General features: G+C 40.4%; 1 protein-coding gene across 5 annotated transcripts in view; it reads left to right on the top strand.

The window, feature by feature from the left end:
* Positions 1-15,852, top strand: part of FMR1 (fragile X messenger ribonucleoprotein 1) — a 38,891-nt gene extending 23,039 nt beyond the window's left edge. The window contains exons 11-16 of one of the 5 annotated variants that reach the window (XR_015222497.1): positions 300-386; positions 3,183-3,378; positions 9,861-10,040; positions 11,393-11,475; positions 12,207-12,412; positions 13,082-13,156. Coding sequence is in view for 4 of the 5 variants with exons in the window: in XM_086619404.1 (XP_086475530.1) it covers positions 300-386; positions 3,183-3,378; positions 9,861-10,040; positions 11,393-11,475; positions 13,292-13,453 (708 nt within the window). In the remaining variant the exon portion in view is untranslated. Of the gene's footprint in view, positions 1-299; positions 387-3,182; positions 3,379-9,860; positions 10,041-11,392; positions 11,476-12,206; positions 13,157-13,291 lie in introns of those variants that run through there. The other 4 variants (XM_086619404.1, XM_086619405.1, XM_086619408.1 and 1 more) reach the window with 4 other exon arrangements.
* Positions 15,853-19,888: the final 4,036 nt, after the last annotated feature.

Consider the following 19,888-nt stretch of genomic DNA (forward strand, 5'->3'; position numbering starts at 1 on the left):
CGTGATCAACAAAGGTGGTGTTAATTTTGAAGGGAGGAAAACTTGTTCAGAAAAATAAATGTTGGCACTGTGATGCATACAGTCTGAGTTTTCTTACAAAAAAAAAACCTTTTTGCATAAAGGAAACAAGTCTACATGATATAGTCAATGTAAAAACTCAAATATACTATGTCTTACTTATTTTTTTAATTTATGCCTGTCCATGTTGTAAAAATTGTTTTCAAGTTTTACAGTAATTGATTTTCTTCAGTTTTTGATGCCTGATCAATAACCACAGGACTACTGTTGTTGTGTTTTAGGGAATGGTACCATTTGTGTTTGTGGGAACCAAGGATAGCATCACTAATGCAACTGTTCTTTTGGATTATCATCTTAACTATTTAAAGGTGAGGAAAATGATGATGCTTTACCACTGAAATTTTTCTGCCAATTCTTGAGATAGTAACAACATGATGATGAAAATCCGGTTCGGGCCCCGAAGGCTGTTGAAAAATTAGTGTTACAGCATGTTTTCAGTCTAAAAAGGCTTCATGTAAAAGCCACGTTGTATTAAAAGAATAATTTATCTGAAGGATAGGGTGAAAAACGGGGGTTTTTTTGAATGCAAAATAAAAGGAATAAGAAAAAATCTATCTCAAAAAGTGGTAACAACTTTATATACAAGGAATAGTCGGTCTCGTGCAACTGCAAAGCAAACAGCGTTCTCTGCAGAGATCTTGCATGCAGTGGGCATTTCCTGCCAAAAGCTTAAACTTCTTTTTCTGTAGTTAATTGACATTTCATACTTGAGGATGGTTTGTAGGCAATTCAGCTTCATATGTTTTGTTTGCCTCTTGGCTCCATAACTTCTCCAGTAGTCTGCAGTGCTTGTTGTCTTTTGTACAGGGAGCAAAAAATAACCCACATTATTGCTCGTAGTTACTTTTGCTTATTGTTAATATGGCCAAGTGCTCAGTCTGATGGCAGGGCCAAATGCTAACAGTAGGGACTGCTTTGAGTTCATTTCATTAAATATATTCTTGCATCTCTTTTGAAACCTCCAGACCATTCAAAATTTCATACACATCCAGTCTGTGCAGTAGCTACCATTGGATCTTCTAGGACGCTAAAACATCTGTATGTAGCTAAAAGAACCTTCTCAGTACAGATATCGGAGGAGTTAGAAGAAGAAACAACTTTTGTTCCCTTACCTACTCAATAACTGTACCTGTTAATCCTGCTTGTAGAGCACTTGGATTCATCAGTGTTTTGAATCCGAGATCATAGAATTACAGAATGGTTTGGGTTGGAAGGAACCTCAAGATCATCTAGTTCCAGCCCCTTTGCCATGGGCAGGGACACCCTCCACTGCATCAGGTTGCCCAAAGCCTCATCCAACCTGGCCTTGAACACTTCCAGGGATGGGGCATCCACAACTTCTCTGGACAACCTGTTCCACTGCCTTACCACCCTCAATGTAAAAAATTTCTTCCTTATATCTAATCTAGATCTCCCCTCTTTCAGTTTAAAGCCATTGCCCCATGTCCTATCACTACACGCCCTTGTAAAAAGTCCCTCTCCAGCTTAGGAGAGTAGGCCCCCTTTAGGTACTGGAAAGCTGCTATAAGATCACCCCGGAGCCTTCTCTTCTCCAGGCTGAACAGCCCCAACTCTCTCAGCCTGTCTTTATAGCAGAGGTGCTCCAGCCCTCAGATCATCTATGTGGCCCTCCTCTGGACTCACTCCAGCAGCTCCATGTCCTTCTTGTGTTGGAAACTCCAGAGCTGAGTGCAGTATTCCAGGTGGGGTCTCCAGAGAACAGAGCAGAGGGGCAGAATCAGCTTCCTAGATCTGCTTGGCCATGCTTCTTTGGATGCAGCCCAGGTACAGATACAGCAGCTTTGCAGCTCTCGGGTAGTAGAGGTAGAGAAGGACCACATGAAAACTGTACTAAAAATCAGACTCCTTTCTGGCCTGCTCACTGTTATTTCAGATGATACTTGTGGTTTAACTTCTTTGGCCACCTTAAATGGGTGCTCGAATGTGAGGCAGTGCTTAAATGGGTACTGACATGTGAGTGGAAAGTGCTTAATAGCTCAGCAGTCTTTTTGGATTCTTCAGTTAATTGTCAATTAGGGTCACTTTCTCTTAGTACTGTCCTTCTGACCTTTTTGACCAGAAGGGCTCATACAACAGTGTTCATCAGTCTGTATAACAACTGGAGGATAGATTCTTGGGGAGTTAGGGGAGGGAGTGTGGGCGGGGAGGGGAAGAAGAATATATGCAAGTGAGCAAGACGTGATGTGATTCATCCTTTAGTGCTGAGGGATCTTGTCAAAGTCCTAGCTGGACTAGGTGATCTCCAGAGATCTTTTCCAATATCACACTGAAACGTTCATAAGTAGCTTTCTCCCTGATTGAAAAATAAATATTTTTTGTTAGCTAGACAGCATCTCAGACTGACAAAAGTACTCTCTGAATATGTGTCACTTAGATAATTATTGTTTGTGTTTATTTCTTTTAGTAGTTGTGTGGTAAGAATTCAGTGTGCTGGCTGTCTTTCCATGTCTGAGTTACAGCACTTGGCTTTCTGTGCTTTTATGTTTCCTCACTTCCCTGGTATTATTCATTATAATTAAGTAGAATTTAACAGCAGTGTAACCTCTAGCTCCTTTAGTGAAACAATACTGTTACATCATAACTATTTAATAACTTTGATATTTGTTACGTGCAACAGTGTAAGAAGACTGTGTTGGAATCTAAAAAGTTTAAATTATGTCATTGTTGGAATGCAATAAATGGATGATATGACTGTGTTCAAAAATAAAAGAATGTTAATTTCTCTGTTTAAACACTTTAACTTTCTTATGGGTAAAGATCTTGTAAATTTAATACTGAAGTATAGCTGATTATATCTCCTGAAAACAGTTGATCTGAGTGTTTTTTCTCGATATATCTATTTTAAACAAACCTAGACTTGCCAACTATGCAACAGGGCAAATTGTATTCGTAACAGACAGATTTGAACATTTGAAAGTTGTCTTGGTAAACGAATGATTCTCAAAGCTGAGTTACTATTTAAGTATTAAATAGATTATTAGTTGCGATACATAAGTGCTCTTTCTTTCTGAGAACTGCATGTCTCTACATTCAGATGATTAAGTAGTGGTTACATGTGACTTGCTGTGCTTTTGTTTGTGTAGGAAGTGGACCAGCTGCGTTTGGAAAGACTGCAAATTGATGAGCAGCTTCGACAGATTGGAGCTACTTCTAGGCCACCACCAAACCGTACGGATAAGGAAAAAGGGTACATGACTGATGATGGTCCAGGACTTGGACGTGGTAGTCGACCTTACAGAAACAGAGGACACAGCAGACGTGGTCCAGGCTATGCTTCAGGTAGGTAACTAGAAATACACTTACAGTTTTAAGAATAACCCTTTGGATTTTGATTTCTTGGAGAAGACTGGAGTTGGAAATAGAGCTGTTAAAACAGAAATTCAGTTAATACTGAGTATTAATATTTAAAGATTATATAGAGTTTAATGCTGTAAAGAATACTCTGAAGTAAAATGTAGTGTTTCTATGTAGTCTAAAATTACTTCCATGTAGTTCCTGTTACTTACAGCATGGAAAAATGAAATAGTTTAGGTTGGAAGGGACCTTAAAGATCATCTAGTTCCAACCCCTTCCCATGGGCAGGGACACCTTCCACTGCATCAGGTTGCTCAAAGCCTCATCCAACCTGGCCTTGAACACTTTCAGAGATGGGGCAGCCACAACTTCTCTGGGCAAATTCTTCTAGTGTTTCACCACCCTCATAGTGAAGAATTTCTTCTTATCTGTAATCTAAATCTCCCCTCTTTCAGTTTAAAGCCATTGCCCCTTGTCCTGTCACTACACGCCCTTGCAGAAAGCCCCTCTCCAGCTTTCTTGTAGCCCCTTTAGGTACTGGAAGGCTGCTAGAAGGTCTCCCCAGAGCCTTCTCTTCTCCAGGCTGAACAACCACAACTCTCTTAGCCTTTCTTCATAGGAGAGGTGCTCCAGCCCTTTGATCATATTTGAGGGCCTCCTCTGGGCCTACTCCAACAGATCTATGTCCTTATGTTGAGTGTGCCAGAGCTGAACACAGTACTCTACGTGGGGTCTCAGGATAGCAGAGTAGAGGGACAGAATCACCTCCCTCAATCTGCTGGCCACACTTCTTTTCGGCTTTCTGGGCTGCAAGCACACATTGCCAGCTCATGTTGAGCTTCTTGTTTGAGAAGTCGTGGCGGTCTGGCGAGGTCCCCGATGACTGGAAGAGAGGGAACATAACCCCCATTTTTAAAAAGGGGAACAAGGAGGACCCGGGCAACTACAGGCCGGTCAGCCTCACCTCTGTGCCTGGCAAGGTCATGGAGCAGATTCTCCTGGGAACCATGCTAAGGCACATGGAGAGCAAGGAGGTGGTGGGTGACAGCCAACATGGCTTCACCAAAGGCAGATTGTGCCTGACCAACTTGGTGGCCTTTTATGATGGGGTGACAGCATCGGTGGACAAGGGTCGACCAATGGATATCATCTACCTGGACTTGTGCAAAGCTTTTGACACTGTCCCGCACGACATTCTTCTCTCTAAACTAGAGAGGCATGGGTTTGATGGATGGACCACTCGGTGGATAAGGAATTGGCTCAATGGCCGCACTCAGAGAGTAGTGGTCAACGGCTCGATGTCCAAGTGGAGACCGGTCACGAGTGGCGTCCCTCAGGGGTCCGTGTTGGGCCCGGCCCTCTTCAACATCTTTGTCGGTGATGTGGACAGTGGCATGGAGTGCACCCTCAGCAAGTTCGCCGATGACACCAAGCTGTGTGGTGCTGTCGACACGCTGGAAGGGAGGGATGCCATCCAGAGGGACCTTGACAGGCTGGAGAGGTGGGCCCGTACCAACCTCATGAAGTTCAACCAGGCCAAATGCAAGGTCCTACATCTGGGTCGTGGCACTCCCAGGCACAAATACAGACTGGGCGGAGAATGGATTGAGAGCAGCCCTGAGGAGAAGGACTTGGGAGTACTGGTGGACGAGAAGCTCAATATGAGCCGGCAATGTGCTCTTGCGGCCCAGAAGGCCAACCGCGTCCTGGGCTGCATCAAGAGGAGCGTGGCCAGCAGGTCGAGAGAGGTGATTCTTCCCCTCTACTCTGCCCTCGTGAGACCTCACCTGGAGTACTGCGTCCAGTTCTGGAGCCCCCAACATAAGAAGGACATGGACCAGTTGGAGAGGGTCCAGAGGAGGGCCACGAAGATGATAAGAGGGCTGGAGCACCTTTCCTATGAGGACAGGCTGAAAGAGTTGGGGCTGTTCAGCCTGGAGAAGAGGAGGCTCCGGGGTGACCTTATAGCGGTCTTCCAGTACCTCAAGGGGGCCTACAGGAAAGATGGGGAGAGGCTATTCAGGAGGGCCAGTTGTGATAGGACAAGGGGTAATGGTTTTAAAATAGAGGGAGGTAGATTCAGATTGGATATTAGGAAAAAATTTTTTACCATGAGAGTTGTAGAACACTGGAACAGGTTGCCCAGAGAGGTGGTGGATGCTCCATCCCTGGAGATGTTCAAGGCCAGGTTGGACGAGGCCCTGAGCAACCTGATCTAGTTGGAGATATCCCTGTTCCTTGCAGGGGGGTTGGACTAGATGACCTTTGAAGGTCCCTTCCAGCCCTAACCATTCTATGATTCTATGATTCTATGATTCTTATCAACCAACAGCCCAAGTCCTTCTCCTCAGGGCTGCTCTCAATCCATTCTCTGCCCAGCCTGTACTTGTGCTTGGGATTGCCCTGACCCACGTGCAGGACCTTGCACTTGGCCTTATTCATTTCATGAGGTTTGCACAGGCCCATCTCTCAAGACTCTCAGGGTCCCTCTGGATGGCATCCCTTCCCTCCAGCGTGTTGACCACAGCACACAGCTTGGTGCCATGAGCAAACTTGCTCAGGGTGCACGTGATCCCACTGTCCATGTTGCCAACAAACATGTTAAACAGCGCTGGTCCCTATACTGACCCCTGAGGAATGCCACTCATCACTGGTCTCCACTTGGACATCGAGCCATTGACTGCAGCTCTTTGAGTGTGACCATCCAGCCAATTCCTTATCCACTGAGTGGTCCATCTATCAAATCCACGTCTCTCCAATTTACAGACAAGGCTGTCGTGTGAGACAGTGTCAAATGCTTTGCCCAAGTCCAGGTAGATGATGTTGGTTGCTCTTCCCTTATCCTCCAATACTGTAACCCTGTTGTAGAAGGCCACCAAATTTGTCAGGCATGATTTGCCCTTAGTGAAGCCATGTTGGCTGTCACCAATCACCTCAAGTTTTAACATGTGCCTTAGTGTAATTTGCAGGAGGATCTGCTCCGTGATCTTGCTGGGCACAGAGGTGAGACTGACTGGCCTGTAGTTCCCTGAGTCTTCCTTTTTTCCCTTTTTAAAAACGGGGGCTATGTTTCTCCTTTTCCAGTCGGTGGGAACTTCACTGGACTGCTACGACTTCTCAAATATGATAGGTAGTGGCTTAGTAACTTCATCTGCCAGTTCCCTCAGGACCCACAGATGCATCTCATTAGGCTAGAACACTTGCCAGTGAAGACTAAGACAAAAAAGTCCTTGAGTGCCTCAGCTTCCTCCATGTCACAGGTAACCAAGTCTTCTGTTTCCTTTTGGAGAGGGCCCACATTTTCCATAGTCCTCCTTTTTTCACTGACATACCTATAGAGGTTTTTATTGTTGCCCTTGATGTCCTTGGTCAAATTTAATTCTAGCAGGGCTTTAGCTTTCCTAAACCTGATCCCTGCCTGCTCGGACAATCTGTCTGTATTCCTCTCAGGCTACCTGACCTTGCTTCCACCCTCTGTAGGCTTCCCATTTGTGCTTGAGTTTGCACAGGAGCTCCTCGTTCATCCATGTAGGCCTCCTGGTGCTTTTTCCTGACTTCCTCTTTGTTGGGATGCATCACTCCTGAGCTTGGAGGAGGTGATCCTTGAATATTAAACAGCTTTCTTGGGCCCCTCTTGCCACCATGGCTTTATCCTATGGTACTCTACTAAGCAAATGCCTGCAGAGGCTGAAGTCTACTCTCCTGGAGTCTAAAGTAGTGAGTTTGCTGTGCACCCTCCTTGCCACCCAAAGGGTCTTGAACTCCACCATTTCGTGGTCACTACAGCCAAGGCTGCCCTTGAGTTTCACATTTTCCACCAGCTCCTCCTTGTTGGTGAGAACGAGGTCCAGCATAGCACCTCTCCTTGTTGATTCCTCTATCACTTGGAGAAGGAAGTTATCATCAGTGTGTTCCAGGGACCTACTGCATTTTCATAGATTTCATAGATTTCTAGGTTGGAAAAGACCTTAGAGATCATGCAGTCCAACTGTCCCTAATCCCCATTAAACCATATCCCTAATTTCTTGTGCCCTGGTGCATTTTCCCTCCAACGTGTATCAGGGCAGTTGAAGTCCCCAGTGAGGACCAGGGCCCGTGAATGCGAGGCTGCTCTTATCTGTCTATAGAAGGCCTCATGCACTTGGTCTTCCTGGTCAGGTGGCCTGTAGCAGACCCCCACTATAGTGTCCCCTGTCCCTGCCCTCTCTTTAACCCTGACCCATAAGCTCTCAGTTGACTCCTCATCCATCCCCGGGTGCAGCTCCATGCATTCCAGCTGGTCATTGACATAGAGAGTGACACCTGCTCCTTATCTCCCCTGCCTGTCCTTCCTAAAGAGCCTGTATCCTTCCATTCCAACACTCCAGTCATAGGATTCATCCCACCACATCTCTATGATGCTGATAAGATCATAACCCTGCGGGTGCACACACACCTCTAACTTCTCTTGTTTATTTTCCATGCTACATGTGTTTGCATAGAGGCATTTAAGTGCACTCCTGATGAATCTGACTTCCTGGCTGGAGTGTCTGGAATTCTTTTCTGCTGCTCTTCAGATGCTCTCGGCTTGTCTTGGGCAAACCTGATATTATCCCACTCCCCCTTCAAATCTATTTTGAATCCCTTTCAATGAGCCTTGCTAGCTGTTGTGCAGAGTGTCTTGTTCCCCTTTGAGAGAGGTGAATCCCATCTGGCACCAGCAAGCCTGGTGCCGTGTAGGCCATCTCGTTATTGAAAAACCCAAAACTCTGGCGATGACACCAGTCACGGAGCTATGTATTAGTAGACTGGGTGCATCTGTTTCTTCCAATGCCACTACCTGTAACTGGAAGGAGAGAGAGGAGGAAAATAACCTGTGCTCCAGGTTCCCTTACCAACTGTCTCAGGGCCCCTGAAGTCTCTTTGGATTGCCCTTGGACCATGTGTTGCAGCTTCATCACCCCCCACACAGAAGAGCAGGAATGGGTAATAGTCCAAGGGCTGTACCAGGATTGAAAGTTTCCTAGTGATGCCCTTAACCCGGGTGACAGGGAGGCAGCAGACTTCCCGAAGAGGGTCTGCTGAGCATATTGGACCCTCTGTTCCCCTCAGATGGGAGTTGCCTAGAACTATAACCTGTCTCTTCTTCCTCATGGAGGTTGTTGTGATATGGGGGATAGGCCCTTCTGATCCTGTCAACACCTCTGGTGTAGATGGACCGTCATCCCCATCATCCATTGACTGGCCTTCCACATCCAGAGCCCTCATACCAGTTGTACAGAGGCACCTGGGAAGGCGTGGTGGGCAAGGAGGGGCTTCACCTGCCTCCATTCACTCCTTTCCTTTAAGCTACTGCCTTCGGCCTGGTGGGGGGAGGATACGGAATCCCCTTGATCTTGTTTCTTTTTCTGGTGGCTGTTCGTGTTTCATAGACATGCTTGTGTATTCTACATTGCGAACTCTTTAAGGCAAGAGTTGTTAATTTATTTATATTTTGAACAATTCCTAATAAAAGGCCTCAGTTTTCATTTGAGCTTCTAAGAGGCTGTCTTAATGTAGATATAAATTTATAAGTGAAAATACTGTGTGGATCAATTTGCAGAAAAGCTGTTTTCCTCATATCAAGTTGAACTTTTGTTTTTACTAGAAGAACATAGTCACCAAAATATAGCGTTCCTCTTTAGAACCTTGTATAATTCGTTAATTAATAGTTTTCAGGAATTGTGCTTCTTCAGAGCAATCTCTTACTTCATTGTCTGTAACATGGGTCAGCTGGTGTTTGGCCTGACTGACAGCCTCTAGTATGAGCTTATGTTCTACGTAATATACAATTAATGTTTTTGTGCTGAAGCTCTTTTACTGTTTTTAGAAGATATGAGCTCACCTGGCTGCTAGCAGGGTTATAGAAAAATTGGGGAGAAGGACCAGCTGTTATCAGTGAAGATGATCTGTTAACTGGAAAAAGTGTAACGGCCAGTTATTTTGTATTTGATGTGTTTCTAGCATTCTGACTTAGTTCTCTGCTTTTTGTAGGATGTGTTACAGGCTGTTTCATGATGAAATTTTTTTTTTTTTGTAGAAGAGTTACAATGGAGAGGGAAGACAGGACAGGTTATATTCAGAACTTTAGGTTTTAGAAGTATGAAAGGAACTGTAGTCTATTAGACTTATGTTTTACTAGACTTAGTACATTTGCATAGTAGATTCAATAGTACATTGATAGGCTGATAGCACCAAGTAACTATAAACATGTGACACAATTATTTAACCTTAAACACACTTCTTTTATTCATGTCTATCTTGACTTTTTGAAGAAGTAATCTCTATTATACACGTTTGTGTATTATGTATCTTATAGAGGTTGGGAGGCAAAAAATCCCAGAACTATTTCTTTAAAAAAAAAAAACAACACCAACTTTTTTCTTTCTACTGTAGTATATTTATGCTAAGCTGCTGGCGTGTTTGGATTTTTTTTATCCTCTTGATAGGAACTAATTCTGAAGCATCAAATGCTTCTGAAACAGAATCTGATCACAGAGATGAACTTAGCGATTGGTCAGCAGCCCCAGCGGAAGAGGAGCGAGACAACTACCTTCGTAGAGGAGATGGGCGAAGACGTGGAGGTGGTGGAAGAGGACAAGGAGGGAGGGGTCGCGGAGGATTCAAAGGTAAACGTAGACTTAATTTTGAAAAAGAGATCAGTGTTGGAATCCTTAAGCAAACTCACTTCTGTCAGCCTCTTGTTTTGTCATCTGCTCCAGCCTCCAAGCTATCCTGGTGACCCTCTCCTGAGTTCTCTCCACTTTGTCAATCTCTTAAATTTAATATTTTATTTCGGATGTTTTGAATGTTGAGCAGAGGGGGAATAATCCTTTCTTTTGACCTGCTTGCCACCCTCCTACTTACACAACCCGTTATTCAGTCAGCCGTCATTGTTGCAAGAACGCACTCTCATCTTAGGAGCTGTCCTGGTGGACACCTTGAATTTTGTGCAGAGCTGCCGCATACACAGTCAGTCCACAGCGTGTGCTATTGCATGGGGCTATCCTGTTGAAGCTGTGGGACTTGGGATTCACCTTTAAAGCTAGTGAGTTTTCTGTCAGCCTGCTCCTTCAGCTTTTTGAGGCCCTTGTGATTAGCACCTCTGACCTCCAGTGTATCAAACCACTTCCTGCAGTTTGATGTTATCTGCAGAATTGCTGGGGAGGCATTCCATCCCAGTGTCTGTTCACACGTTTTATAAAACCACTCTTCCCTATGTAAATAGCATTCCCAGTCATTTGCTTTCCTAATACGCATGTTGACTCAAGCTTGTGGGCTGTGCCATCACATGTGGAGGTCAAGGAATCGATTTCTAGTTTGTCAATAGATATAGAAAAATCTTTTATCTGTCTTACTCATTCAACTATCCAAATTCCCATCTTCTTGTATTTGATTTTCATGCAACAGGATTATATGAGGCTGTAATTTATATGTTCAGTGGAAAGGACCAGGCAAAAGTAAAATGGGAGAACTTAAGTTAAATACAAATATTTTATAATGTGATATTTCATTATATTTGTTTGTTTTAATATTTTTGTTTACAATTTCTTATTTCTTGAAATGTTTTCTAAAAGTGTGGGTATTAATTTAAGAATTTTTTTAAAAAAAGGTAATGCAGCATCTAGAAAGTTATTAAGCCATAAAAAGCAAACATGTTAAAGTTGACGGTGTGCTTCTCTCCTATTGTTAATTGTTTTGAGAGGTGTTTTTTTTCTTCAGTCAGTAGACAGTTTCTCTTAAACTGTGGTGGTTTTAAACACTGTGGTTTTGTCTACTTTTATTAATGCCTGAGAAAATTTTCTTTAGTGATTCTTGGCCCATAGTTTAAGAACTGTTATATGTTACTAAGAATATTTTTGTTTAATGTTCTTTAGCATGAAAATTTTGAAGTAATTTCCTCTTATGCTTGCATAAATTTTAAGTAAAAGATGATCAAATGTCCTTGTTGAACGGCTCAGTTGATTAATTCTTCTTATAGGAAACGATGAACAGTCACGAACAGATAACCGTCAGCGTAACTCAAGAGAGGCAAAAGGGAGAACAGCAGATGGATCTCTTGAGGTAAGTTTTCTCTTCTAGGAACTCTGCACTGTTTAAAATTGCACAAGTGGCACATATATGGACATTAGAGTCCTCAAAGCTGCAAGCAACACAGTAGCCTGTGGTTCTTTATTCCCTAGTTCCCTAATCAGATCTACAAGAGTTTTGTGTCATTTTCTAATGTATACGCAGGAATCTCAATATATCAAGTTGTGTAAAGATGCAACTTGGTAATGTTACCTTAGCACTCCCTTTGGTTAGAACTCTGATCACCAGTCCCAAGGATTTACTAACCAGCTTGATGTCAGTCTTTGTTCTTACTAGCTTTTTGTTTTTAGCTTTTCTTTCTTGCTGCTTTGTGTATTGTTCTCTGTTGCTTATATACCTGAGGGAGGACCCTTAACACTTTATATAGAGAGTTGTAGCCAGAATCTTCAGAGTAAGAAAGATTAAACTTCAGAAACTACCTTCACTACTAAATGAAACATTTGCAATTGAAGGCTGTGCAATCTAGAAAGTAAGTTTAAAATGCACGTCAAGAAACTGTTCAAGTCATATATTGAAATATTTTATAACCTTAAATATTTTATAGCCTTTTGTAGAAATATCTTTATAATTTCTTCAAATACCTTTTGTTGCATAAAGTTCTTCAGGCTGATATTTTATGTATGTATGTTAGATTTTTCCCACATGGAAACTGTTTTTGCTTCAAATGATAACAGGCAAACTTTCTACCATCTCTTACCGCATAGGATGAGTGATGTTGGGAGGAGGAAATAATGAGCAGCTGCAAGCTGCTGCCACCTTCTGTGTGGTGTTACCAGGAGTTGTGGTTCCAATGGGAGATTGAGATGATTCCTGGCTTGGTTTTAGAAAGCCTATTTAAGAAAGGAATGGGGAAAAAATGGAAAACTAAGCATTTGGTCATTTATTCCAAAAGGGAGTGCTGAACTTGGAGGTGTAGTACCTGAATACGCGTCTGAAATGCAAACAATTAACATGCCAAAAGAAAAATTTTTTGACCACACAACTTTTATAGTTAAGCAGTAATTAACTTATAAGGTTTGAAGTAAACAGTGGAGAATTGTGGTGCTGAAAAAGGAACTAAGACGCTTATCAACAAGTTATGATTCTTTTTTCTGTTGCTCTGAAATTTGAATGAGATTAGATTCTGTAGGAAAATAAGTACTTGCATATCATTGAAACTTGACTGATCAAGTTGTAAAAGTTTTGTAATATTCCAAGAAATAAAGGCTTACCTCCTTTACAAGCATAAAAACTTTGCTTTCAAAATGCTTTTTGAAATTTTTTACGACCCTTTAAAAAGGCCACAGAAGTCTTTTTGGTAGATTAAATGAACCTTTTTTCAGATTCAAAAGCTGGCTGAGTAGATTTTTTTTTTTCTGAGTATTAATATCATTTCATGGCAGCTTTTCTATGTTGTTGGTTTTTTTTTTTTCAAAAAAAATACTTGAATACAAGTAGTCAAATTATTGAAAGTGAAATGGTGTTTGAGTTCTATCTACTATAAGTTATTCAGCTTTCTCTTACATAGGCACACTGGGAAAACATTTTTTTAGCTTTCAAGGCTAAGTAGATGGGAGGCTTCTTGGGTTTTTTTTTTTAGGTCACGAGTATGTGGCATTTTTGAACAGAAAAGGAATTCACGCGCACTCAGTTTCGGCTGAATACAGTGAACAAAGCCATAAGGATGTGGTACTGTTTGTGTCTTCTCATCATTTAATAAAGAGTCCTCCTCCCAGACCGCTAAGGTAGCAAGTGCGTAAGGGGTGGATGAAAGGAAGGGAATGCTTTATATAACTCTGACTTGTTCCAGATCAGAATTGACTGCAATAATGAAAGGAGTGTCCACACTAAAACATTACAGAATACCTCCAGTGAAGGGAGTCGGCTGCGCACGGGTAAAGAACGTAATCAGAAGAAAGAGAAGGCGGACAGCGCAGATGGCCAACAGCCGCTGGTGAATGGAGTACCCTAAACTGCATAATTCTGAAGTTCACATTTCCTATACTGTTTCAGTAATTCCTATTCCATGTTAGAGAAACTTGTTAGGCCAAAGACAAATAGTAGGCAAGATGGCGCAGGGCATGAAATGAACATATGTTCTCTGTTAGCCTTTTTTAACATCAACAGTATGCAGTTGTTTTCAGAATAAGAAGTTATTCAAATATTTGCATAAAAATATCTGAATTTCCGAAAATCGCTTTCAAGTACATATTGCAGTTCAAACAATGAAAGATTCTTTTTTTGTTTGTTTTAAAAATACTGAGCTGTGCATTGGTAAACTTTCTGTTCAGTTGTACCATTTTAACACATCGGGTCAAATTCACTGCTCAATTTCAATTTTCAGAATAAATAGTGTTTGCAGTAATCAAATTGGCTTCTGTTTTCAATCTAACTTACAAGTTCTTCATGAAATGCTATGTCGTTTTATGTCCTGTGTCAGTTCACATTCTGGTCCACCTTTTTCAATATTTTAGTGGACTCCGAAATATGTGTGATGTAACAATTGTCATTTTCATTAGCAAAAAAGTTGTATGATCTGTGCCTTTTTTATATCTTGGCAGGTAGGAATATTCTATTTGGATGCAGAAATCAGGGAAGATGAGTTGGTAACACTAAATGTAAAATATATGTAGCAATCCTTGTCAGACGTTAGTACTTTATAGACAAGTGCATGCTTTCCATAATTTTTTCCTTACATAAACATTGAGTTAGGCAGTTATAAGAATAGGAAATTTATTTTGCACTGAAGATTTGGCAAATAGTGTTATTGAAAAAGGGGTGTAATTTTTTTCTTTGTAGGCAGTACAGAAGCTTTTTTTTTAAAAAAAAAAATTAAAAAAAAAATCTTTCCATTGTGGAAAACTAAAAAACTCATTGTTACTGAGGGAACAAGTGTAACGTGTTCACAAGCTAGTAATGTGTGCCTGCTGTTTGGCCAGATGACCAGTTTAAAGCGCTGATGTCTTTCATCCTCCCAAAATTTTTTTGAATTGCATCTTTTAATTTGAGGACTATCTCAGGAGAGGTAGGAAGAAAATCACCATGTGTAATGCCCTGGAAAGTACAGCTATAGTTGTCGGAGATATTTGAGGTAGAACAAAAATTCATCATCTTCTGAGGTACAAGGTCTGAATTACCAGCCAATTTGAAGATGTCACAGAACTTGATCCAAAGTACAGTTGTACACCAGGGAAGGGTGGGAAGTAATGAGAGGAGCTGTGCTTTCTTTTATTTCTGATCACACACTAAACTTACTGGGCAAAACTGTATAAGGACCTTCATTTTAATCCATTTTTATTCAGATTACTCCAGAAGGAGCGCCACTGTTTATGTACAGAACTGTACAAACTTGACCTTGCCTCTGATGTATTTTGTGAGTTTTGTTTCTTTGCTTTTTTCATTCCTTTTTTTTCTTGCATACAGGTGAGCATACTAAAAATGGCAACGAACTGCACATGATTTAACAAATATAAAAATGTCTTAAAAAGTATTGCCAAACATTAATGTTGATTTCTAGTTATTTATTTTGGGAATGTATAGTATTTGAAAACAGAAATTGGTACCTTGCACACATCATCTGTAAGCTGTTTGGTTTAAAATACTGTAGATAATTAACCAAGGTAGACTGACCTTGTAATGTAACTGCTCTTGGGCAATATTCTCTGTACATATTAGCTACAACAGATTGGATTTTATGTTGACATTTGTTTGGTTATAGTGCAATATATTTTGTATGCAAGCAGTTTCAATAAAGTTTGATCTTCCTCTGCTAACTGATGTTGATGCAATCCTTATAAATGATTGCTTTTAAAAATCTCAACTTAAAAAAGTAGAAGATGTTTCTTTGATTAGACTTTAACTATAGCCATTGTTTATTTACACGTTTTAGAAGACCTCTGGAATATTACCAGTTTTCAAAAATATGGCACATAATGCTCAAGAAAAGGCAACCTAATGGAATGGTACAGTACCTGTTGAGCTGTCACACTAACATGCACTGTACTTCTCACATTTAGTGGTTGAGTTCACTAAGGTGCTAACTAGGTTAAATGTGAAATTACTAAACTACATTCTAACTAATTAGCTGCATTCCATGTTCAAATGCATTTTGGGGTTATGACCTTTTTCAGTATTTGTGTGCTTAACATGTATCCCTTTCGATTCAAACTCCAGTGTTTTTAAATGTTATTAAATTTCAAAAAATTAAACTGTGAATCTAAATGTACAATTTCATTTTGGAAAGTCATGTTGTTACGAAACTTAAGTGCAACAAATGTCTGATGCTTGAGTTCAGGTCCGTCCTATTGGTAACTTATAAAGTATGGTCTAATGAATTAAAATTATTTTTAAAATAAAGTTCTTTAAAAAGAGTGAGAGGTATTTGTGAATGATGCCAAAGTCTAAATTCAGTAGGGTTAAACTCAGAGCTTATGGATTAACAAATGCTTACAAAAATAGAAAGCTTCTGCCTTTCTTTACTAAATTAATTTTTGGTAACGATGGTGGGAAGTTAAGGTTGTCAGAGTTGTTATAAAACCTTATCAATGAAAAAAAAATCTTTTTATACAGCTTTTTTGAAACATAGAAAAGTCTTCTTTATGGGCATTCATGAGTTCAAGAAGCAAATAACTTTAGTTTCTTGAATACAAAAATTACTTAAATTACTTATAGGTGAACTTTTTCAGCCCTTTATGTCTCTAATGCCAAATATTGTGTACCATGCTTGCTTTCAACAAGCTTAAACTAAGTACTGTGAGTATGAGAGTGAGTGTAGACTTTGCATTCTTCATAGGAGCACTTATTGTGAAAAATAATTTATTTTCCTGAGCTGCAGTGTGTTTCTCTGCAAAATCCTTCAGTATTGAATGTTGGAATAGATTATTAGCTTCCAGTGAGTATTCCTCAGTCACTTCAGCAACCCTGCTGAATGGTTCTGGTAAGTGGCATTCTGTATTAATCTGCATGAGGAAAGGTGGGTCTCCAATTTTTTTAGCCTGTCTATTGTTAAAGGTTTTTGTCTTTTCCAAGAAAGACTTGTAGTGGAATAGCTGTATTCAGGGGTGAAGGGAGATGTTGATACTGGTTCTGGTGGCAACTTTAAAGAATTTTTTAAAAAGTGACAAAGCTTAGCTTAATGTAGTTTCTGCAGTAGTGTGTAATAATTTTGTTCATCTTCTACATGAACTTAACAGTACTTAGGCTTTCATCATAACAGACACTAGTCAGAGTCTTTTCCAGCCACATTCACATCCATGAAAATCAGGGTAACTAGAATAACTTTGAATACCTTAACAACGTAAGACAGCTTTATATACGTAATGAAAAGTGAGGTTAGTCCTTCTGAGTCAAGTGTTCTGAAACGAACTCGTTTGATCTGCCAGGTTCTCCTTGCCCGTGTTTCACTAGACTTGAGTGCAGTGTAGCTTTTACATCACGTTTTTATGCTATTTTCACCATTTGAAAGGGTTAGATTTACCTCAACAGCTCTTTATTCTTCAGCAGTATGAGTCTTTCACAGCAGCCTGTGGATTTTTAGCCTACATCAGGGGATGAATCTTTTTTCCTACTCCCAACAATTTTTTTTAGAAATGTCCCACATCTGTCACTCCTGCTTTCATGGTTATGAAGATCATGCATCTTGAGCAACTCATGATGGAGATAAATAATTGCTACTAAGCCATGAATATGAATTAGCTGCCACTATTACTTTTTTAGGTTGTTTAAAAATTTATTTATAATAGGCCTCAAAGTAGTAATTTTTGTGTGCTTTGAGTATGCTGTATAGAAGTGGATAATAAAAAAAAATCAACAATCGTAAAATATTGTTTTGTGTGTTTCTGCTGAAGGTTCAATAGGACAATATTTTTTCTCACATTTTTGCACTGAATATAAGAAACTGATTTCCAATAAAAGCAGTTAATTTAAAGAAAATAAATAATCCCATGAATGTGGTCTATATAAATGACTAGGAACTCAACTGTTGCAGAAATGGTATAACAAAGAATTGTGTGGGGTGATTTGGATAATTGGATGTGCTTTTTTGGCTAGTGGACTCTGGCTGAGCCTTAGGTATAGACTACAGTTACAGCAAGAAGAGTCAATAGTCCTAAATTTAATAAAAAAATCAAAGTGGTCAACGTAAAATGTGGGGGCAATTTTCTTGAATTCTCAGCAGTCTGAAAAGTCCCATATTTATGCATCAGGAGTGCATCACACTGTATGCAGTGTTCCATGAGAGTAATCAACGTGGAAAATCTGAATTGTGTGTGAAATCATATGCTTCAGAAAATGAACGTTTGTTCTGTATTACATGTTTCTAAGTATCTCCTCATTGGTGCTATTGGGAGTGGCTGTGTCTAGTCCATATAGAAATTATGAAATTGAGGTTATTGTATATTGTTGCTTATATTAGGAAACTCGTGCTGCATATGAATTAGGTTAAAAAGAGTCACCCTTTACAGTCATTACTCAACTGAAATGAAAAAAAAAAAACAACCAAGCAACAAGCCCCACAATATTTGCATGTGAATATGTAACTTCTTTCAAGATCACTGTTCAGATGGCTGTTGTAACATACTTTTTTTTTTTTTCTAAAACAACAAACTGCTTTAGGCAGCTCAGCTGTTTGGAGAACTGCTGAATTTTGGGGCATCTGCATTTAATTTAAGTTTCTATATTTTTTTAAAGCACTGTTCCTAGTCTATTCAAGGAGCCCTTCCTTAATAAAAGAAACAGAAACATCTAAGATGTGTCTGACTGTGCTTTTGCTTCAAGTGCGCAGATATTTAGTGAACCTACAGGGCGATCCCATTACCCAATTAATTCATGTTTAATGGATTATTGGGAATCTTAAGCACTCTGCCCAAAATTTATCTGTTTTGAGGAGTGTGTTTTGATGTCCTGGGGTATCTACTACCTGGTCTGCACAATTAGGTCGTGTTTGTGTTGCACACTGAACTGTGATGGGTAATAAGCTTGGTTTTAACTTAATGAATTAGAAGACTGAGAGGCTTTGTAACAGTGGGGGGGGCTGATTTTTTTTCCAATTGCAGCTTTTTTCTGGCCCCTCTGATGTATTTATCATGTCAGTACTCTTCAGTCTAAGCAGTATCATAGTAACAGGGAGCCCATTGTGATGAGCTTTGATTCCATGTCGTCGTAGTTGCTGTACTCTGGATAACTGTGATCTTCCTGTTCAGCAGGGGCAGACAAGGCAGCAAAAGTGGTATGTAATGGGGAAACCTGGAATTGTGTCTCTCTCTCTCTCTTGTTTTCCTTCTCCAGGAAGTGTTTTCCTCTTCCCAATTTATCCGAATGGCGTTAAGAGTTTAATACGTATCCTGGAAAACACGGTTCCTGTCCTCTTCAGAAATAATTTCATGCTTAACTACCAAAGAAGTTTCTCTGTGGGACAGAACGTGTTTGTGTATTACTGTACAGAACAGGTTCATCCCTTTGCCCCATCCCTGGAAGTGTTCAAGGCCAGGTTGGATGAGGTTTTGGGCAACCTGGTGTACTGCACGGTTTCCCTGCCCATGGCAGGGGGATTGGAACTGGATGGTCTTTGAGGTCCCTTCCAACCCAAACCGTTCTGTGATTCACTGTAACAGCAGGAAAGCTCTCCTCGTTTAGCAGCAGGAGTGCAGAGAGAACAGACCCTTCAAAGGCCAATACCTGGGTAAAATGCAGTCTGTCTTTTCCCTGTGTAGCACTTCAGAAAATGGGGTTCTCCCTTACCAGTACTAACAAAATAATCTCTAGCTTTAAGCTATTTTAACAACTAAATATGCATGGTAATAACTGAAAAAGATCTTTTTAGGGTAACAACAGGAGCAGCGGGCAAAGCGTAATATAGCATCTGGCAAAGCAATCTTCAGGGATTGGTTGGAGGTAAAAAACCCAGCTTAAACCTGCTGTTAAATTACTGTGAAGGAGTTGGGGATTTCTAAAAGTATTTTTATCCATAATATCATTTGGAACCACCTTTTAAAAATGTTTTTATCCAAAGCATCTCATAGTGCTCTGATTTTGAAAAGACTGAAGAATGCAGTGAGCTAGAATTCAATGGTAAGCTTCCAGCAATTTTTAGTTCTTCGGTCCTGATCCTGTTCATTAAACTTGGATTAACATTTTTAGCTAAAAGTCAGCTTTTCAAGATGCCAGGTGTCTAGCTCTGGGACACTTCAGAGAGACCATTTTTTGACTAGTCTGTGTTAACAAGGTGCCTCCCTTTAAGCTCTCTTTAAATAAGTAATTTTTTCAAAATAAATTACTACAAAAAAAAAATAATTTACTGGGTTTGGCGTCCTTATTGGGAGGAAAAAAAAAAAGCGGTTCTGCTCTGTGTAGCAATATGCTGTCACATTTGTTCTAATCCATAGCTGTGAAGTTAAGATCAATAGTTTTT

This window comes from Tauraco erythrolophus, chromosome 13, assembly GCF_009769465.1.
Source record: "Tauraco erythrolophus isolate bTauEry1 chromosome 13, bTauEry1.pri, whole genome shotgun sequence".
Taxonomy (NCBI): domain Eukaryota; kingdom Metazoa; phylum Chordata; class Aves; order Musophagiformes; family Musophagidae; genus Tauraco; species Tauraco erythrolophus.